This window comes from Bidens hawaiensis, unplaced genomic scaffold (genome assembly GCF_021521415.1).
Source record: "Bidens hawaiensis isolate Kalapana, Puna unplaced genomic scaffold, B.hawaiensis_p1.1 tig00015556_1, whole genome shotgun sequence".
Lineage (NCBI taxonomy): Eukaryota > Viridiplantae > Streptophyta > Magnoliopsida > Asterales > Asteraceae > Bidens > Bidens hawaiensis.
Genome location: NW_027492394.1, coordinates 198,543 through 221,228, shown reverse-complemented (window position 1 = coordinate 221,228; position 22,686 = coordinate 198,543). Strand labels below are relative to the sequence as shown.

At 40.6% G+C, this 22,686-nt stretch overlaps 2 protein-coding genes across 5 annotated transcripts; one reads left to right on the top strand and one right to left on the bottom strand.

The window, feature by feature from the left end:
• Window positions 1–1,373: 1,373 nt before the first annotated feature.
• On the top strand, window positions 1,374–4,353 carry LOC143549413 (ribokinase-like). Of its 3 annotated transcripts, none has more exons than XR_013138134.1 (6): window positions 1,374–2,009; window positions 2,501–2,686; window positions 2,775–2,970; window positions 3,054–3,192; window positions 4,075–4,118; window positions 4,185–4,353. XR_013138134.1 is itself a non-coding variant. In XM_077040311.1 (4 exons), exons 1-4 carry the CDS (start codon window positions 1,374–1,376, stop codon window positions 3,143–3,145), a joined length of 1,110 nt encoding a protein of 369 aa, XP_076896426.1. In that variant the 3' UTR covers window positions 3,146–3,313. The 3 variants fall into 3 exon arrangements, 1 of the variants encoding a protein (XP_076896426.1); XR_013138135.1 differs by having other exon boundaries at window positions 3,925–4,118; XM_077040311.1 differs by lacking the exons at window positions 4,075–4,118; window positions 4,185–4,353 and having other exon boundaries at window positions 3,054–3,313.
• A 1,684-nt stretch (window positions 4,354–6,037) lies between these two features.
• LOC143549412 (mitogen-activated protein kinase 20-like) lies at window positions 6,038–10,654 on the bottom strand. 2 transcript variants are annotated; one of them, XM_077040309.1, is made up of 9 exons: window positions 10,478–10,654; window positions 9,469–9,880; window positions 9,246–9,373; window positions 9,094–9,153; window positions 8,706–8,855; window positions 7,301–7,668; window positions 7,096–7,197; window positions 6,544–6,665; window positions 6,038–6,452 (listed from the first exon to the last, which is right to left on the bottom strand). In XM_077040309.1, the coding sequence occupies exons 1-9, from the start codon at window positions 10,499–10,501 to the stop codon at window positions 6,190–6,192; spliced, it is 1,629 nt and encodes a 542-aa protein (XP_076896424.1). In that variant the 5' UTR covers window positions 10,502–10,654; the 3' UTR covers window positions 6,038–6,189. The 2 variants fall into 2 exon arrangements, with proteins under 2 accessions (XP_076896424.1, XP_076896425.1); XM_077040310.1 differs by having other exon boundaries at window positions 9,469–9,877.
• Between the last annotated feature and the right edge of the window lie 12,032 nt (window positions 10,655–22,686).

Here is a 22,686-nt window from a genome sequence, read left to right as displayed (position 1 = left end):
CGATACAGTGAGGAGCTGGTTGCATAAAATTAAAGAGACTTGATTGTTTTATACACGAAAGAAATGTGAATTTATGTGATTGAGAAACCAATAGTTTAGTTTAAAAAAATTATACTCGATTTTTATGGTTTGGTAGTCGATTATATAAAAAATCAAGTTGAAAACTTCTGTTATTTATACTTTGGTCACCAAACTTTTTTTCTCTATTATACTATGATCACTAGGGATGAGACTGTTACCGAAAATCCCGATCCCGAAAATCACAAATTCTTGGTATCTGTAACGGTGTTTAACGTAAAATTCGGGAAATATCGGTCCCGTATCAATACCAAAACTCAAAACTTTGGTACCGGTACCGAATTTACTCATCCCTAATTACCTACCACCAAGGCATCAAACTCAATTTTTATCATAAGCCAACTAACTTACTTTTCTTTTTAATACTTTGTCCACGAAGCTTATAAAAACCAACTTTAAGTTTTTTTTTTTCATTTTTACTTTAGTTACAAAACTTTCAACTTTTGCAACAAGCTATAAAACTGTCGTCTTTTATACTCTGGTTACCAAATTTTCAACTTTTTCACAGATTATTTGTTTTGATAGTAAAGTAACGAACCAAATCGACCGAGTTCCTATTGTGTTCTCGACGGAACACACCCATTTAAAGCAGCTACATAGAAAAAATTGGATCCAGACCAAGCACCAATGGGGACATTAGAGTTCCCTTGTGAAATAAGGTCGAGTCATTGTGACTAGCGGGATCTCAAACTTGTTTTTTGTATACATATTAGTTGACAGGGGTGGCTCGTGGAACAGCGAAAACAAGTTAGGGCTTTAGGCCAACACTTTGTTGATGCCTCCAAATCCGAAAAAAAAAACATTATATATAGATATATTATAATGAGTATAGTAAACTCAAATTAATATATTGGTGTGGTGGTAAACTTGGTTGTTACTAAAGTACATGTTATGAGTTAAAACTTGTAATATTCAATTTTTTTTCTTAACAATTGTTATGAAAAGGCCTCAAAATCTTGTTTCGATTTAGGCCCACATTCGTTGAGCCGGCCCTGCTAGTTGATATTTATTTTCATTTAAATGAATATGAATGCTAATCAGATATGTTAACTGAAATTAATTTAGCGATCCATCTTTTCTTTTATGATACTGAATAATTCGTAACCAAAACTAAATCAGTTAAGTAAATCATAATACCCGCCCATAAATCATAATACACGCCTAATTAGTTACTTAAATGATAATATGGATTTTAATCATTTAATCAACTTATATTGTGGATAGAGACGTACACGTACACCTCATTGTTTGACCTTCATTGACTCGATCACAGTCATACAATAAGCTTTCACACCATGGCATCAATCTCGCCGGCGACACCGTGGCACGCACGATCCCGAACAACCAACGGCAACCACCGTCACCACCACCAATCCACAACCACCAACCCCAATTTCATAACCCACTCACCACAAAAGAAACCAAAACCATTCCGATCATTAACCACCATCAATTCCACCGCAGAAACCCTAACCCCACCACCACTAGTAGTCGTCGGATCCGCCAATGCCGACATCTACGTGGAGATCGATCGCCTACCTACCGAAGGCGAAACAATCTCCGCCAAAACCGGCCAAACCCTAGCCGGCGGCAAGGGTGCCAACCAGGCGGTATGCGGCGGAATGCTGTCGTACCCGACTTACTTCGTGGGTCGGGTCGGGAAAGATGCTCATGGGAAGCTGATAATGGAAGCACTTGAGGGTGGTGGAGTGGTGGTTGATTATGTGAATGAGATTGGTGATGTGCCTACTGGGCATGCGGTTGTTATGCTTCAGTCGGACGGTCAGAACTCGATTATTATCGTTGGTGGGGCGAATATGTGTGGGTGGGGTGATAATTTGGGTGATGGGGATTTGGGGGTTGTGAAGAATGCTGGGATTGTTTTGCTTCAGCGGGAGATTCCGGATTCGGTTAATATTCAAGTTGCAAAGGTGATCACTTTATGTCATGTTTCGTTGTATATATATGAAGATATGAACCTCAGTTGCAGGTTATGTGTTTTTACATACTGGCTTGTATGAAATTGAATCGAGGTTTATTCGCCCGGTATAACATTACAGAACCGTATAAATAATTAAGGTTTGCAAGGCCGTTTGAGTTGTGACTTTACGCAGCCTGTATAGCTTTACGGAAAAGGTTATATAGGCTGTATGTAAATAAATTAAGGTTTATACGGCCCGTATAACTTTATAGAAAGTGTTATACAAGCCGATGTACGAGTCATTTAAGGAGGTTTGCAATAGTGGAGAAATTGACCGATGTGAAAGGGTGGCGGTTTGTAAAAATAAATATGGCATGTATGATATGTGGGGTAGTGTATGTATAACCGTATAGGAGCACTCTATTTTTATATGTTAGATTCTGGTGTGTGAATATTTTTTGAATTTGAAGCCTTTAAAGTTTTGTAATTTTATGATTACAGGCTGCAAGAAGTGCAGGTGTTCCTGTGATTCTTGATGCAGGAGGAATGGATGCACCGGTTCCTGTAGAGCTGCTAAAACACGTTGATGTGTTTAGTCCAAACGAAAGCGAACTCGCGCGTTTAACCGGAATGAAAACCGAAACCTTTGAACAAATTAGTCTAGCAGTGGCCGAATGTCACAAGTTGGTAAGTTTCAAAAGTTAAACATGATTATTAAAAACATAAAAGTTCACTTTTTTTTTGAAGTAATTATATTATAAATATATATTAACAGGGGGTTAAAGAGGTGCTTGTGAAACTCGGTTCACGAGGGTCGGTTTTGTTCACCGAAGGAAACGAACCGATTAAACAAGGTATTATCAAGGCGGAAAAAGTGCTTGATACAACGGGTGCGGGGGATACGTTTACTGCTGCTTATGCTGTTGCTTTTGTTGAAGGGAAATCTAAAGCTGAATGCTTGAGATTTGCAGGTTAGTATATGTTGTTTTCTTGCTATTATTTTTTGTATATATTATTTTTGTTATATATTTATGATTTATTTTATTAATTGCAGCTGCAGCAGCTTCTCTTTGTGTTCAAGTAAAAGGAGCCATCCCGAGCATGCCTCGTAGGAAGGCCGTTTTGGATCTTCTTCAATCTATTTAGTGAAAATAAAGTTAATTTAACTAAGATTCTGTTTGGACATAAATAAGGTATAGTTCATGTCTTTTCTGCATAAAAACATTACTTGGGTTCAGTAAATGAGCTGAGCCGATCCCGAGCTTGTGCTCGTTAAAATTATTAGAGCTTGAGCCCAGCTCAATATGAGCATAGTTTCTATAGCTCAAGCTTGGCTCGTGTCGTGACAGTTTTTCAAGCTCGGGCTCGGCTCGTTTATGTTTATGATTTATTAGCGAATTTATATACATTATGTATATTTTTAATGGGTAATTTCATATATACTGTTATAAACATGAAAATATCGTACGTATTCATGCGAAACTAAAAAATATCATATATGCCCTTAGAAACTAGTTAAAATAATCAAATATACCCAATTTATAAAAAAAGAATAATAGTACGTGACCATTTTACTGTTATTTTTCTAAAAGTTCAAAATTTTATATATGCCTATTTTAACTTCAAATTTTTTTACTTGCCCAATTTTAGATTAAATTTCTTTTTACCCATTTTGCATTATAAACTGAAATTAATCAAGAACTACATGTATTACTGTATAAATTCAGCTAATCGTCCTTGCATATTATTATGCTGTCCCCGATTAACGTACACACTGACCTACACGACGTCTGGAATTCTTTTGAAAGAAATAAAGGAAAAGTAAACTCTATTTGGGTCTTTTTCTCTCTTTATCTTTTCCATGTCTCCTTTAAAGAGCATTATTAATGTGTACTATATTACCATATTTTAACCAATTCTTCAAGGAACAAAAATGGCTCTATGTTTCATATTTCTTCTTATGCTTCTTCAAACTCAATTATCTCTTCATTCTAAACCCGAAGGTTAAAAATACATCTTTAAACCTATGTTTTCATGTCGTTTTACCTACTAATGTAAGTTTTTTTTATTACCAGATGCCGAGATTGGCAAATTCGGTGCGTTAAAGTTGAACAATAAGGTAAATATTAAACATTTGTAATTTGATGCTAATTAATCATCTAAATCTTTATTATTTTCCGTTTAGTTTTTGATGGAGGATGAGAGTGGTAGGAGGTTGCAGCTGCATGAGGTACATTCGGGACCGAATCCCATCAGTAATTCCTTCAAAGAAGATGTTCCAGATGTAAATTTACAAACTGCGCCTTGACTCTCTGTTTTGACTTTTTTTATTTTTTTGCTTAGATCGGTAATAATAAAATGAACATTTTTTTCCCGAAATTTATTTTGGTGTTGCTTATGGTGTGTTAATTCTTGCTTTTAAAGCAAGTAATTGCATGTTTTTGGTTCCATATGGAGTGCTTAAACTGGTTAACCAAAGAAAGCGGTGTGAGTACGCCGCTTTCAGCCTGTTAACTTGGGGCTGCAGCTTTGATGCTTTCATTGAAGGTTTATAAGTCTTTCTTAACGATGGTGTGTTAATTCAAGGTGTTATAAATGGTGCTTTTATGATCTGGTATGGTCGGTTTTGACAAAAATTCTGAACTGAAACACTAAACCCGCTGGCTTGGCAGTTTGAATCTTTCTTTAAATCATGATTATTTTTTCATAAACATATTGCATATACTCAAAATTGAAATTTAATAATAATAATAAAGGTAAACGGTCCGGTGTAACAGTTTGGTTACACGAATAGTTCCAAATTTCAAAACCAAAATGTAAACTGAACGAATAAATATCAGACAGATGAATTAGCCAATTTGCTTCGGTTTGTCAGTTTTAACGGTTCATGTACATCTACAATGCTTTTGTTTTTGGCCGCTGGTTATGATCATGTGAACTTGATTTGAAATTTTTGTTTCTCTATTTCATTGTCACCTTTATATGTGGTCAAGAGAATCTTTTAAAGCAAGCAAATAGTTTAGAACCAGTTGGCTTTATATCTTTGTGAATTCCGCGATAAAAGATGATGCATCAATGAACAATGGGTGTCGATTGACTGTCGTGGTGTTTCGATGCTGGCAACGTAGTGGTCGTTCTTAAAAGACATATATTATCCGTACACTTTCACTACAGTTTTGGGTTTTAAGATATTTATGGCCACAATATCACAACGTGTATCAACTTGTTTTTCATATTCTTATTGATTTAATTAGGGTATACAATTAAATACTTTTACATGTAGAAACCAAAGTGTAATAAATAACATACGTCTAAACGTGATGTAGTGATTAGGGACGCTAGACCGAATATCAGTCTCTAAAGGTTAAAACATAACAATTCCTTTTGTTCGATAGCGAGTTTGTTAAGGGATTTTATAAAGAAAATAGCCGTTTCTTTTTTCATACTTTCGCTAAAGTGTTCTGGAAGTTGAATCCAAACACTGAATCGATGTAAACTATTACTAATTTGGTCAAACTAACTCAAATTATTACTTTTATCAACGGGTTAATTGAGAATGGGCTTGAGTTGTTAAGATACTCTCACAGGTGCTTTAAAGAATTTTCAGTAGGAAGTGATAGAAGCTCTATTTGATGAAAATGATAACAAACATGTCGGCCTGGCTTGTGTTAAAAAATAATTTAGTGAAATTGGCAAGTTACATAAAAGATGGTTGTGAAGTTGCATTTGTCACAATAAGGAGAATATAAGTTATAAAACCTTAAAACTAATAGTTTGTTTTAAAACTCTCTCCTTTTCTTAATAAACAACAATCTCTAATCCTTGTCTAATTTGTCCATACAAATTCTATAGTTAGAATTAAATTATATATGTTTTTTGGGACAAACTAGATCACAACCACACATACAATTTGATTATTTTAATCAAAAGGTATGCCACCTCTCTTTGTATCATATGGCAAAGAATGGTGTTGGGACAAGGTATGGTCGTTTGTTGACTTTGATTGTGTCACTAGGTATGGCCTAAAGTGATCATAAAATTATCTTTGGTGTTTTATAAATGTTATCACATAATTAGAGTTCGATACGAATTGCAATACATACAAAAGAAAAAAATCTTACGTCGACGAGGGCTAAAAAGTGGGAAGAAGCCGAAAACAATGACATCTACGACTACTGGACTTGCATAAGCTACGCATCAAGAGCAATCGGTTCACTTGACTTTTGCTGACCATGTGTCTCCTTGTAAAACAAGTCTCCATTTACCAACCCCGGGGACAACTTCCTGCCGGTTGACTTTTGTTGACTGCGTGCTCTATCCGCACCGTTGCTTCTATATGCATAATGTGGAGAAAGACCAAACGTGTTTCTATTTCTAACCATTACCCTCGAATCATACTCGTCTTTCATGTTTAGGCTACCCTCTAATGGAAGAACAGGACCCGCCACTCTCGCTAATCATGTTTGACAGAAAACCAAATTATAAGCATGTAGCCAAATACTAAAACAACTAAATTTATGCAGTTAAAGTGTAAAATCACTTACCTTTGGGCGGAAGAGTAGTGGGGTTAAAAATATTGCTGCCGTGAGATAGTTTTGGCCGATTGTCAAATGAAACAAAACACTGCTGCGTCTTGGGAGCAGTCGTGCTTGAAGAAATTGTAGACCTAAACATACAAAAATCGCCAATCAAAACGAGTTAATTTAGTCCGTAAACTAGAAGATAACCTACAATTTATTATCACTTTTCACCAGCTTCATTTTATCTGATTTAACCAATAATTATTAATGTAGTACTGGTTAATGACCCGAGCCGCCACATCAGATTTCATTTGTGCATAAAAATGCTTAAATGTCAGAAAATAGTAAAAGAATAATATTTATTTGCATGCTTGAAAAGCCACGTGGCATATGTACACATTAAAATGACAAATGATATGACATGTCTGCAATTTTTAAAAAGATCAGTAAACAAAACAACCTGCCACATGATTTACATGTGATTAGTTATGAGTGCAGATAATTAAATGCAACTTAGTTGCTAAAACTGGTAATTGAACTTTAAAATATATAAGTTGTAAGTTGTAACGTACTTACCTTGGGAGGGAAGCATGTTTTCTCTCTGGAGGCAGAACAGGCCCACTTTTCCCGTCATTTTCCTCGAAATGTGCAAACTGCTTCTTAACTTGGCCAACGGCACTATACGTTTAAAAAATAAAACATAAAACATGTTATAGAATAAACAAAGAGTCCAACTGGATAAGAAATCAAGAAACAATGTTAATGTTAAGTTAATAACAACCTAGGATAAAAGAAACTAGACCGATCATTGCCCGCCATGTAATCTTTGAGCATCTGAGGATGATATTCAAGGATCTCCCGGTATATTAATTCCCTAATATCGTCTTTTGTGACCCTTCGTCTCTCAAACTCAAACTCATGTCTGGAAAATGGCTGACATGATGGCTCACGCTCAACTTTTGATAGACCCTTGAAGTAAGGGTCGGCTAGGGCTTGTTCTGCGGTGGGTCGGTCCTTCAGGTCAAACGCCAATAACCGTTCCAATAGCTTAAGTGCCAACGGGTCAACTTCTAGAAACTTCTCAGAGAATGATACTGGTTCCTTTCTAGGCAAGTCGGTCAAGTATTTTCTTGCTTTGTCATTACGAACCTGCATAGATTTAATAATTACAAACATAATAATTAATATAATTTCATATACATATAGTCATATATCCTTCAGAAAGTTCAAAATTTCATATATATCCTTCTGAAGGTCATAATATCAAAGCACTAAATATATGTTACTTGCCAATTTCATAGTAAAAACTTTAGATAATTTACAGTAATATTTTTAGGCTTGTAAACGAGCTAAAAGAACACAAAGAGAGAATATTCGTGTTCGTTCTTTTAACTTTAACCAAGCAAACGATCAAACACAAACAAATGAACAGACAGGGTATTCTTGTTTATATTCAATCGTTAACAAAATGAACATGTTCGTGTTAGTTAATGTTTGCTCGTTAACAATATAAACGAACGGTAAATGACTAAAAACACGAACATCGGTGAACATAGATGAACGGACATGACTGGGCTAAAACCAATTTAATGTAAATGTGGACAACAATGTGTGGGACTCTGGGATATAAAGTTAATAAAACTAGACTAATATAGAACACCAGCAAAAGAACGAACTTAAAAAAATGTAAACCAACAAACAGCATAAATGAGTGTAAACGAACATAAATAAATTTAGCAAGAACAAAAGTTCACGAACATAAACAAAGGAACGAGCAATGTGTTCAAGTTTGTTCGTCTAACTAAAAGGACAAAAAAATATTTGTTCATGTCCGTTCGTTTATTAAGTAAATGCCCGCTGAACGGTTCACGGAATATTTGCGATTCACTTACGGGCCTATTTTTTGGGACTTCTTAATAGAGTAAAGAGGACACTAGTTTTGATCTATTTTAATTACGATATACTATGACAATTTAAATTATGAAATTAATCCCAAAAAGGACATACTTTTATACTACTGTAGTATAAATTTAAATTATGACAATTTGTAATCTATTAACTATAAGAAATATTTTATAAAATTACGTGTTAATTCATGAACATTAATAAATATAAGAAAAATTAGCATCCAAGTTTACTGGGCTGATTGGTTGATTGAAACGCACAATTAAAATAAGGTAACATACTTTAGAAATTGTATCTGATGACGGTGTCCCGAGAAGATCTGTTATAAGCTCCAACTGATGAACGACGCTTCTTCCGGGAAAAAGTGGCTTTCCGGTTAATATTTCAGCAAATATACATCCAACGCCCCAAATATCAACAGCAGGAGTATACTACAATAAACATTAAAACAAAATATAAAAACCATAAGAAATTAAAAACAAACATAACAATAGAACCGGCCACAAATTGACACAAGCCCCGATACAGTTACCTGAAGGGAAGAAAACTCAACCTCCAGAGAATTCAATAGATCCAATCAAGGACCTCAAAATCTAAGCAACAAAGCGTGTTATTTTGACTTTCTATATTAAGATTACCAATATACCCTCGTGGGTTACTAAATTATACCTTTGAATAAAAAGATCCGCATAACTCGGGAGCCCTATACCATCTCGTTGCAACATAATCCTGAATAATTTAAAATAATTTCAATGTGTGTTACAAAAAATGATGTGTAAACTGAAACAAATCATTAATTTAAATAATAATAAAAAACACACCGTCCAAAACAGCGTTGTTGGGGTATCGGTAAACGCAGCACGTGCAAGTCCAAAATCACATATTTTGAGTTTGCAATTTGCATTTGCTAATATGTTCTTCGGTTTTAGATCTCGATGATACACATTTGCTGAATTCATTTCATACAAAACTATGTAAGTTTTGGTACCAAAAATGTTTGATAGATATAATTTTATAATTTTATGTCAAAAAGATAAAAGTTACCCGTATGCATATATTTCAAAGCTCGAAGCATTTGATAGAGGAAAAACCGACGGTGCTCGTGTGTCAAGTCATCATTGGCCTTTATGACTTGATGAAGATCTGCTTCCATGAGTTCAAATACTACATAAATATCTTTGAAATCTTTTCTTGATGGTGGCATTAAAATATGTTTAATTTCAACAATATCCGGATGACGTAAGAGTCTAAGTAATTTAATCTCACGCAGGATTCGAATAGCATCCGACGTATGTTCAAAAATGTTGGTTATTTTCTTTATTGCAACCTTTTGACCCGTTTGTGTGTCGAGTGCTGCACAAACGACTCCATAACTTCCTTTTCCTCTGATTTCCAAGATTTTGTAACGGTTTGATGCACCGTATTCGGTGAAGAACTCTGCTTCTTTTGAACTCTGCTACAAAATAACCAAATTTTCAATCAATTTAAGAACCTAACTTTATCCCCAAATTTGAACATCAAATTTTTAATGGTATACAATCATACTTTGATCAAACAAATGTATTCGATACCCAGACATTAAAAATCAATTTAAAAACTTAACTTTATCCCAAAACTGAACTCTTAAATATCAAATATATAAATGGTACAGAATTATACTTTGATAAAAAAAATCAATTTAAAAATCTAAACTTTATCCCAGAATTAAAGTCTTAAAGATCAAATATTTAAATGATAGAGAATCATACTTTGATAAAACAAATGTAACATTCAATACCCATAGATTAAAAATCAATATAAAAACCCTAACTTTATCCCAAAATTGAGGTCTGTCTTAAACATCAAGCTTTTGACTGGAAGAGAATAATACATTGCATCATTTAATACACAGAAATTGGTCATCAATACAAAAACCTTAACTTTATCACAGAATAAAGATCAAATTTTTAGTTGGTACATAAGTATTTTACTCAGGAATATAGATAATACTAGACAAAATGAATATAAAATAATAAAAATGATGTATTTAATAAATTGAGCAAATAAATGAAACCTTTCTTGGGCGATCTTGCTGCATCGTTGAAATTGATGAAATGGTTGAATTGAGAGATAATAAATAAAGGGTATAAAAATCAGGGTCAGCCGCCTTTGCCCCACCTACTACGACTGCGGATCAATAAATCGGAATCACCAGAAATGTAATCGGCCAACACCGTACTCATAAAATACTAATCCAACGGCAGTGAATAGATTAGATTAGATTGGTGTCCAGGTGAAGTGGGTTTCGAATGGTCGTTTATTATCTTGATATATCTTATCCACCAGAGAGAGAGAGAGTTTGGTGATTTTGAAAGGTTAACTTAACGTTGGATGGATTGGGTCTTCGTCTCACCCAAATTTCAGGGGCCGTTTTCATTATTACTACTACTACTACTATTATTATTATTATTATTATTATTTATTAACAAAATAAATGTAACTCTCACTCGTTATCCTGTCTCTTTACTTCTTTCATTATTTCATACTAGTCAGTTGATCGCGCGATGCAGCGGTGTATGCGCAAACGCAACCGGTTAAGTATGTTTGTAACCTCGCAACAGTATGGATGTGTATAACCCGAAGGTGATATGCATTTAATGTGGCTTTGGACGTGTAACCAATGTCAATAAGCGCGCCACATAATGCCTATTCGCGAGCAACCCCGTATGTATAAACAATGTCATCCACGTAGTTGATGATTGAACGCGCATAACTGGTGGCGACAAGCAAGAAGCAAAGATGAAATGTACAGTAATTTCAAAACCCAGTCCGTTTTGACGAACCTGTTCCGACCCGAAAACGTTTTTACCCAAAGCCCGTTTTGACATGAACCCTGTCGATCTAAACTCATCCCGACATGAACTAAATTAACTTTTTTTGTATTACCATGTTCCAACCCTAACCCGTTCCAACACCATTAGCCGAACATGTCCGACTCGTTGTCGGTAATAACTGATCACGTAACATTTTAGATTTTAAAAATTAATAATCTATAGCAATACTATACTCAAATTAAAGAGAACAAAATGCTCGTTTTTATGGTGTCATTTATTAGAAAAAAATATTAACGTGTAAAAAAGTTACGACCGTTAAAAAGTCGTGGGGTTGCTGGTTTATAATTAGGGGGAAATGTGTAACTATTTAATATATTTACAAAAGTTGATTGAAGTTGAAGGATAATTATTGTATATTACTTTGGAATAAGCAAATACTATTTTACCCCTATATTTTTAAAAATAAATGCATTGTTACTTGTATTATGTGTAATAAGAGTGGTACTTCTTAAAATTTAAGAGGTTTCTCGCTCATATATTATATACAGCATAGATTATTATAGTCTATTATCATTACTTTTTGTTTATTTTTTTTTAATGATGGTCGGAATTTTAAAACTGAATGGTAAGTTTTTGAAAGTTGGAGTTTTGGGAGATTATAAAGAGTGAACTGCAGCTTGTTTAAATATGTGGTTTTAGTTTAATATTTTTATATTTGTAATTTTCATCCTTTTAGTTTCATTTCAGTTGTAATTAAACCCGGCCCACTGACCCCGTTAAGTTTGGTTTTAAAACCTATCAGTGTGTCTCTCACGTGAGGGGCGGTTTTGTTCTTTTTTCCCCCAAATACACCCCTCTTGTGAATTAAGGCTGAGTTTATTTGAAGAGAAAAAGGACAAAATTGTCCCTCACATGAGGGGTACGCTAATAAGTCTAACGACCAGACTTAACGGGGTTAGTGGGGTCGGGCTTAGTTGCAAGTGAAATGAAACCTCAGGGATGAAAACAAGGTTGCAAAAGTCGCTAGGCGGACCCTAGGCGGTCGACTGGGGAGTTGGGAGTACTCGGCCTTAGTCAGTGAGTACTCGGCCTTAGTCGGAGAGTACTCGGGGATGGCTCACCGAGAACTCGGCCTAGGCGGGGATTACTCGTTGAGTACTCGGCGCCTAGGCACGATTTTTACAACCATGGATGAAAATCACAAATTTTAAACTATTGGACTAACACCGCATATTTAAACAAACCACATGGACAAAAACCACAGTTTACTCGATTATAAATTAAAACATTATTACATGTTTTTTTTCTCTATTAGCTGGATTAGGTGATATAAAGTGTTGTAGTTGGTAACATCGGTCATTCTGATAAGTTACATTTATATTTTACTACAAAATATTTATAATCAGTTTAGATACATTATAAATAACATGATTTTTAAACATTTTTATAATTAAATGAGCTAACCAATCAAATGGTCCCAAAAGCATTTGAAGAAAAGTTTTTACCCCAAGTATCTGATTATTAGTCAAGCATGTTTAAACTCAAACCATTTTTACCATCTTATAAATGGATTTGACGCCATCCTTAATAGAATTTAATCCCGTTGACCGTCAATACAAATGTAATATACATATTACATACCTCACAAAATTGACCAAGGTGACGTCGGCAAGGTGCACTGAAGAAACACTAACCGGACCCCGGGCAGATTACGGGTAACCTAGGGGTTAGATAGATGTTTCCCATGAGGGGTTAGACCCGGCAAAGATGGTTCTTCTGATAACCTGCAAAACAGACACCGTGAGCTTGTCACTGAGAAGGGGGGGGGTTCCTCCTTGTGACCACCCTCCGGCGTGAGAATCAGACTAGATTGCTCTTTAAATATCAATGTATATTAAGAGATTGCTAGAGCAGATATCAGGTATATTATGATGATAATATGATAAGATGAGATGATCATACCATTTGTGGTATTTATAGCCGAAGGTAGGTTTCCAAGGAGGTGTGGCCTGCTGAATAGTATTCATGTTCTACCAACTGTGGCCTACGCACGTGCCCTGCTGGTAGTTGGTGGGTAGGCAGCGGCTGATAGTGACCAGGCCTACTGTGTACTATTCCTTTTCCACCAACTGCCGGCTATGCACGTGGTATGACAGGAGTTGGTGAGTAGGCAGCGGCTAATAGTGACATACAGTACAGGAGCATGCTGCTCGCCATACTGTTGTCAATAAGCTGTCGTATCTTTAGTCAGATCTTTTGCCCATACCTCGTCAGGTACAGTACAAAAGATCTTCCCGTATCGTACGGACTGGCTTATTTGGGCGGGAGTATTCCCCCTCCCGCCCTTGTGCGGGATTGTTCCCGGCTTTGCTCATTCCTTCAGGTGACACTGAGTGATTGAGAGCTAAGTGCCTTGTGCGTGTAGCCTTGCTGCGCGGGTGGCCTTCCCTGATGGCTTGTATCCGCAGCTGCGGGAACAGGCAGAGTCCTTCACCATTGGGAGGCATTTCCTGCTGGAACAGCTTGCGTACTGCGCGTAAGGACGTCACGTCTCTGAGCATGGTTGGTCCTGCGGATCCAGTTGGTTTCTGCGCATACGTCCCTCTTCAAGGTGAGTCTTGCGGGTCCAACTGGGCTCTGCTGGGACCTACCTCTTCAAGTCCCCCCAGTCCAATGTTCTTCTCATGAGTGTTTAATAAAGTGAGGTGAACTTTTGGACTTAAGCAAAGGGTTTTGAAAAGGGTTTTTTAAGGTTTTCCATGGGGATTCTTCCCGCGGAAGTCCTTGTCACTTGCAGAAATTCCTGACTTTCCTGCTTGATCTTTGGGTATGATGCGGGTAGGTCTGTAACCTCCTCGCAAGTCAGGAGCGTTGAGTCCCACTTGTGTGGATTCTCCATGAGGTTTTGGTAGTTTTGAACATAGTGATCAATTATGTTAAAACCACCAATTCCATCCTGGAGCTTCAAACAACGTAGTTCTCGACGTTCCCGCTATGCGGGGATGTTGTTTCCGTTTCCGCAAGCATTGCCCAGAAGATCCTTCTTGGTTTCAATTCCCAGCGTAGCGCTAGGTATGTGAAGGGTTTTGCCTTGACACTGTACCCGCGCTCGTCTTATGGTTACTTTACTTCCAAGGTATTCCTGGCGTCAATTCCCTGCGGGTGCTAGGTATGTGAAGGGTTTTGCCTTAACACTGTACCCGCACCCGTCTTATAGTTACTTGGTTGCCGAGGTATTCTTGGCTTCAATTCCCTGCGGGTGCTAGGTATGTGAAGGGTTTTGCCTTAACACAGTACCCGCATCCGTCTTACGGTTACTTGGTTGCCAAGTTATTCTTGGCTTCAATTCCCTGCGGGTGCTAGGTATGTGAAGGGTTTTGCCTTAACACTGTACCCGCATCCGTCTTAAGGTTACTTGGTTGCCAAGTTATTCTTGGCTTCAATTCCCTGCGGGTGCTAGGTATGTGAAGGGTTTTGCCTTAACACTGTACCCGCATCCGTCTTACGGTTACTTGGTTGCCAAGGTAAGGGGTATTTTCCCGCTTACTTTTGAATCTTTTTGAATTTTTTTTGAAATTCGAAGAGTTGGTGAAAGGATAAGAACAGTCCAAACCTCTGAAACGTCGTGCGACGGTTTCTTCTTACTGTGTCAGGACGTGCAGGAAGTTATGGTGACGTGACAGTACATGGTCATTCCAGACGCTTTTTCAGGCGCGTGGGCGCGATTTTTCGGGCGCGTGGCCGCGAAATTAATGGTATGCGTCCTGTCAACAGCTGTTGCCAGCTTGCTCTTTGCCACGTGTCATAGTTTCATTGCACCTTCGATTTCTCTCTCTTCCGCATTAAATGCATCGCATTAATTGCGATTAGTATATAAAGGGGGAGAGGGTTCTTTGTAATCCACACTTTTCACTTTTCTCTTCATCTTTAACGATTTCCGGTGAATACTCATCTTTTCCGTCGAGTCATTCCCTTGAAATCGTTTTCTTCTTTCATATCTGCAAGATGTCGTCTCGTGATCTCGAATCTACAGCCGATGACAAGAGTACTGCTGGCGAGTGCCAGTGTGCTTTGCCTGTCGATCTGTATCAGTACGTCGTCAGGAAGTTCATACTCGAGTCTCTCGAGCCTGAGTTTCCTGAACCCCATCAGACGGTGTACGATGCCCCCAGAGGCAAGATCGGGGTATATGCTGCATTCTTTGTTTATGGGAATCTTAGGTTCCCATTGACAAAGTTTGTTTACCGTGTCCTGGAGAGGCACGGTGTGCACCTGACCGAGGTTCACCCGATGGCGATTGCCAAGATTCGGCACTTCGAGTGGGTGTGCCGGATTCTGGGCATTGAGCCCTATGTTGACCGCCTGATGACCTTCTACTCTTGGAGGTGCATCCAGGGGTGGTATACATTGATAACCCGGATTAAGGGTTTGAAGATCTGCGCAACCGAGCGCAGTCTTCGCTCGTGGAAGTGGGAGTTCTTCTTTATCTCCGCTCGCGCCATCCCCCTTGCCATGAAATTCAAGAACGGGCAAGCACTTCCCAGCCTTCACGCCTCCAACTACCAGGAGGCGGAATGGTTCTCAAGGATATCCCGGGTCCAATCTCCTGTTTACCGGTTTGCGGAGTCCGGGATGGTGATGCTGGGGATGAGCCGGGTGTGGAAGGAGGCGGATGCGCAAAAGATCCCAATCGTCCTTGAATACGGTTCGAACTCTGTTCCTTACGGTATGCTCTGTTTCTTTTTGTTGATTTAGAATCTCTTCTAACTTTTTTCCTGTTTATTTCAGAGGGGAACGACTTGCAGTCGCTCCTGAACCCGCGGGAGGCTGACGGTCCCGCTCGGATGGGTACTCGCGCTCTAGACGAGAACGAGTTGCCCATCCTATAACAAACGGCGGATCGGTTCGTGGAGGTCTACCCGCTAGGCCACGAGATCCTGAGCGCCAGGTGGCCAGGTAAGGCGCTATTCAACCCTCGACCCCTCAATGTTGAAACCTTTGCTGGAATTCCTCTAATCGTATGTTCTGATGAGGAATCCGCAGATGGTCCTCCGTTGGTGCGGAAGAAGAAGGCTGCCGGCGGGAAGGGGAAGGAGAAGGTGGCCTCCACTGCCGATCCGGTGCCTCGGTCTGATTCGGAGACCGAGAGCGAAGAGGTGGCGGGGAATCCCGGTGGTGATAAGACCACCGCTCCGGAGGCTGCGACGATTGTCACCTCCGGAGAGCCCAGGATGACAACGGTGACCGGCGTGAAGAGGCCGGCTCCATCGGGTTCATCCCCGCCTGTTCGCACTTTCAGGCTCAAGAAAACCCGTAAGTACAAACTTCCTTTATCTTTAATTTCATAGCTTTCCATCATTAACAATTTTCTTCTTTGTGCAGGCGTGGATGTTGACGCATTCCAGGGTGGAGCGCAGAGGAGTACCTCTCCGCCAATGACGGTAGGCTTGGTCAGCCTACCTGAGGCGACGACCCAGGCGGCTGCGCCTGCGCCTGCTTCCGCTGGTTCAGTTGCTCACTCCTTTGAGCCGACTGTTCCAGCTGTGATGACGTCACCGCCGGCTGTGAGTGCCATTTTTACCGCATCTTTCACCGAGCCGGCGGTTACTTTTGCTGCGGATTCCGCGGCGGCGACCGCGGCGACCGCGGCGGTCTTTACCATGCCTCCTCCGTCATCAGCAACGACGGCCGATCCTTCAGGTATGCATGAGGCGTATCGCCAACCTCTGCCTCCTTCCCATCTGCCTGACCTCTTAGATGGATTTCCCTTGGGTTCAGGTGACGGGTTTGGCGGCTATCGGCCTGTTATTGACCCTACAGGTGCGTAGGGTTCTCTTGGCCTATTATTATATTTTATTTTTTTATTATTATTTTTTTTTTTATATATATCATCTTTTCCTAACTGCTTTTTGTTTTTTGCAGTGTCGGATTCCAATGAAGTGTATGTTCCACGATGGAACATTCGCCGAGGAACAACCCTTCGCACCCCTGTGGAGTGCGTGGAGTGGGCTCGTCACGCTGCTCCTAGTGGTGCGTTGGGGGAAGCCATGGCTAGCTACCAGGAGGATAGGCTAAGCAATGAGCTTCGGGTTCTCCTGGCCCGGATGCAGCCGCGCGTCGAGCTGCTTTGTCGTGAAAACGACAAGTTAAAAGCAGCTCGCCTTCAGGAAGTAGCTCAGGCGCGGGCTGTCCGGGAGGAGAATAGGAGGCTCTCCGCCGCGGCGGCGGAGAAGGAGAAGGCGTTCAAGGCCCTTGAAGTTGAGGTTCAGGCCCGTCTCGAGGCTCGCTCCAAGGCTGCCCAAGCTGTTAATGAACAGCCTCGGCTGGCTAAGGAAACTGCTAGGAACTCAACTGAAAGGGCCACCAAGGCTGAAGCTGTTGCTGAGCCTCTACACCTGGAGAATGAAGAGCTTAAAGCCAAATTAGAGGCTCTCCAGCAGGCTCATGATGCCTTGGCGATGGAGGACGCGAAGAAGCTCCAAGAAATCCTGGACCAGAGGGGGGTGCTTGACCATACCGAGCGTAAGCTAAAGGGCGTCGAAGAGGCTGCGGCTAAAGATGTGTTGCTTGCCAACCTCAACAAGAGTGAAGCCGAACGCGCCCGTAACGAAGCTCAAGCTGCCCTCCAAGAAGCTCTGGTTGCCAAGGAATGGCTTCTTCGAGAAGCGTTGTCTCAGGTATGTTTAGCTTCATGTCTTCACGCTTTTCTTTGTAAATAGAAAAGGTTTTGACACTTGTATTTTTTCTTGTAGGTTGTGCATCGAGTCTTTACGGAGACGTCTTATGACGATGCTATGAGCGCAGCCCTCAACGCTTCTCACGAGGATGGGGAAAAGGCCGGCTTCCTGCTTAGTCTAGGGTTCGTTGAGAAAGGCATCCCGCCTTCCAACTTCCCTTTACTCGATGTAGATACTGAAGCTGTATACGACCAAGCAGTGAATCAGTATGCCGCCTTCCCGCATCCGGTGGTGGAGAAGGTAAACGAAGTTGCTGCTGCTGATGATGGGCTAGCTATCCTTAAAGCTTTCCTTGAACTGCCACGCTCTACTGATGGTGCTGGTCCAAGTGGAAGTGGCCCTGAAGCCTGATCCTGAAGATCCCTTCCCACTGCTAGGATAGATTTAGCTTGTATAGATTTATTTTTTTGTAGGCGGGTAGTTACCCGGCCATTCTTGTAATGAATCATTGTGAAATATAAATCTTTGTGCGGGTAAGACCGCTATTTTCTCTGGATTCCTTGCTTTATAAACGTTATATGACTTGCATACTTTAGTTTAAATTAGCAATTTTCCAAGTGTTTAGAATAAGTTAACCTTTGAACGTGGTAGATAATAGGTTGAAGTTTTGCCTCCTCTTTCGTGATTGTGCGGGTAGGACCGTCACTTGCACTTAGCAGGATGGCTAAACTTTACCATCTGACCTGCGTGGAGGTTTTCCTCATCTTTTTTGAAATTTCTAAGTCTTTAGGATAAGTTAACCTTTGAACGTGGTAGATAATAGGTGTGAAGTTTTGCTTCCTCTTTCGTGATTGTGCGGGTAGGACCGTCACTTGCACTTAGTAGGATGGCTAAACTTTACCTATATCTGACCTGCGTGTAGGTTTTCCTCATCCTTTTGTTAGAAATTTTCTTGAATAAGTTATCCGTTCGACGCGCGGTTGTCAATAGGTTAGTGTTCAGTTTCCTATATCATGATTCATGCGGATAGACCGGCACTTTCATTTAGTGGGATGGCTGAACTTTTTCCCTTCAACTGACCTGCGTGAAGGTTTGCCGTTTTTTGGGTTTATGCGGGTTTTGCCGCCTTCCCCAACCAACGACTTTCCACTTAATTATGCGGTGAAAACCGGCATATTAGTGTTGAATAAATTAACTGTTCGACGCGCGGTTGTTAATAGGTTAGTGTTCAGTTTCCTCTATCATGATTCATGCGGATAGACCGGCACTTTCATTTAGTGGGATGACTGAACTTTTCCCCTTCAACTGACCTGCGTGAAGGGGTTTGCCGTTTTTTGGGTTTATGCGGGTTTTGCCGCCTTCCCCAATCAACGACTTTCCACTTAATTATGCGGTGAAAACCGGCATATTAGTGTTGATAATTCATAAAGTATAAATGTAAAATCATCAGCGTCGATGTTCTAAGGAGAATCATTTCCATTAGAAGTGGCTTTTGGCCTTTTCTTTACAAATTTGGAATTGATCTACATGCAAACTGTGTAATTGAGCTCCCTTCCATGTTGTTGGGATGGGAGTGCCATCGAGCCGATACGCACCTGGTTCGGGATCTCGTTCTTTACGCAGCATGTAGTCTCCACATTGAAGCTGGAATTTTTATTCGTGTTTTCCCCAGCTGGGGTTCTACACGCATCAGCCTGCTCAGCATTCATTGCGCCACGAGGTGCGCGAGCGTCCCATCTCTGACAAATGCTTCGACCATGTCCTTTACGTCTATGCATTCTTCAGTGTTGTGGCCTTTTGTCCTGTGAAAGTCACAGTATTTGCTCCGATCAGCATTGTGACGATGTCGGATTATTGGAGGCTTTGGCCATGGGAGCTCCTCAGTGGCGAATATCTCGGTGACGCTTTTGGTGAGCGGCGTCCATCTGGAGTTGTGGTTCGACTGTACGTTACCCCTTCCGCCTAACCAATGTTGCAAGCCGGATGAGGTGTCAAAGTTTACCCTTGACTGCCAAATGCCTAGCTTCCGTTTTTTGTTTAATCGGGCGGTAAGGACGTTGTCTTCTCTTGTTTTCTGGGTGTAGAGGTTTGTGCTCTGTGGGAGATCTCTACCCAGTTGCTTCTCCGTTTCCGTAAAGCGTTTAGCTGCTGTCATGATGGCATCCCATGTGGATGGCATGCCATCTTTACCCGTTAAGGTGCGGATGAGCTCTGGGTCGTTCGCGCCCTGAATAAAAGCAGCGCGAACAAGATCTTCGCTAATGTTACCCAGACTTAGCTTCTTCGAGTTGAAGCGAGTGATGAAGTCTAGCAAAGATTCATCTTCCTCTCGAATGCATTTGAGGATTGTCCATTGCTCCTCGGTATACTTTCTTTGCTGGCTGAAGTGTTGGCTAAACTTCTGTTGGAAGTCTGCCCAGTCGTAGATGTGGTTGACCGGTAGACGATCGAACCACGCTCTAGCAGCCCCAACAAGCGTCATTTGGAACATGTAACACCACGTAGGTTCCGTCCAACTACTGACGGTTGCCCCCGCTATGAATCTGTTCAAATGATCATCTGGGTCAGATATACCATCATATGTGCCTATGCTGGACATTTGTTTGACACTTTTTGGGGCAATTGCTTCCGCAATGTCCCTTGCAAATTTGGACGTTCCCGCATTTGCAACGTTTGGTCTGAATGTTTTGGAGAAGTCACGTGGACTTCCACCTGTGTTTTTTGGTTTGAAGGCTTGTCCAAAATGCCTTCTCGGTTGGGAGTCCGTTTCCTTACGCTTCCCTTTTTGCCCTATGGCGAGGGTTCGCGTCGGTGTCGGATTCCTCCGAGTCATCGTCCAAGTATTCTTCGAATTCGTCAGCCTATTGGACGGAACGCAAGCGTTCGTCCAACTCAGCTTGGAATTCCTTTTGACGTGCCTCCGCCCATGCCTTAACTTCATCGAGTGTTTGGCGGGGGAGTCTTGTTCGTTTCTCTAACTGGGTATCGGTGAATCCCAGTGAGCGATTATTTACTGCACTTGCCCCAGCTGGGGTAGTGTTCGTAAAATTTACTTCACTTGCCCCGGCTTGGGTAACCGGGGTAGTGTTTGTAAAAACTGTGTAGCCGGTATTCCCCCCAGTAGCTGGGGTTGTGGTTACCGGAGTTTCTTTAACCATCTTTTCAGAAGTTTGAAAAAACTGAAAAGAAATGTTCTAGCTTTTATGCACGGATGGCGCCAATGAAGAAACACTAACCGGACCCCGGGCAGATTACGGGTAACCTGGGGGTTAGATAGATGTTTCCCACGAGGGGTTAGACCCGGCAAAGATGGTTCTTCTGATAACCTGCAAAACAGACACCGTGAGCTTGTCACTGAGAAGGGGGGGGGTTCCTCCTTGTGACCACCCTCCGGCGTGAGAATCAGACTAGATTGCTCTTTAAATATCAATGTATATTAAGAGATTGCTAGAGCAGATATCAGGTATATTATGATGATAATATGATAAGATGAGATGATCATACCATTTGTGGTATTTATAGCCGAAGGTAGGTTTCCAAGGAGGTGTGGCCTGCTGAATAGTATTCCTGTTCTACCAACTGTGGCCTACGCACGTGCCCTGCTGGTAGTTGGTGGGTAGGCAGCGGCTGATAGTGACCAGGCCTACTGTGTACTATTCCTTTTCCACCAACTGCCGGCTATGCACGTGGTATGACAGGAGTTGGTGAGTAGGCAGCGGCTAATAGTGACATACAGTACAGGAGCATGCTGCTCGCCATACTGTTGTCAATAAGCTGTCGTATCTTTAGTCAGATCTTTTGCCCATACCTCGTCAGGTACAGTACAAAAGATCTTCCCGTATCGTACGGACTGGCTTATTTGGGCGGGAGTATTCCCCCTCCCGCCCTTGTGCGGGATTGTTCCCGGCTTTGCTCATTCCTTCAGGTGACACTGAGTGATTGAGAGCTAAGTGCCTTGTGCGTGTAGCCTTGCTGCGCGGGTGGCCTTCCCTGATGGCTTGTATCCGCAGCTGCGGGAACAGGCAGAGTCCTTCACCATTGGGAGGCATTTCCTGCGGTAACAGCTTGCGTACTGCGCGTAAGGACGTCACGTCTCTGAGCATGGTTGGTCCTGCGGATCCAGTTGGTTTCTGCGCAGACGTCCCTCTTCAAGGTGAGTCTTGCGGGTCCAACTGGGCTCTGCTGGGACCTACCTCTTCATGCACCGACCGTTAGTTGCCGTTCTAACTACCAATGACTTCTTCTCTCAGGATTTTAATATATAATTTAATAACAGAGCACATGTGGGTTTAATCGTTTATTTTTAATTTTACATTTCTTCAGGAAAACTTCCAGAAACTTATTAAATATTTTCAAATTAATTTCCAAACATAATAAATTTATATAAACAATGCTCAAGTTTCTCATATGTTACGTTAAGTTTATTCAAACTTCTTGAATCTTTAATCTTACTCAACTTGTTGTTTAAATCTTATAAAATTTATAGGATACTACTATTGGGTTTTAACAAGATTATCAAAGTCCATATAACTCATTATATGTAAAAACGCAGCTTATCATAAAGTTTTAAATCTTGTTAGTTTGATAAATATAAAACCGATTTTATATAGATTAACCTAATGCCCGGATCCATATACAAAGTACATGCTATCAAAAACAACCATAGGGTGTTTAGCATACTACCTTCAAGTCCGAAAAATAGAGAGGATGAAGGATATGAACGGCTAGCTTCCAATGGAGGAAACCTCAAGCCTGTATACCCAACGAGCTCC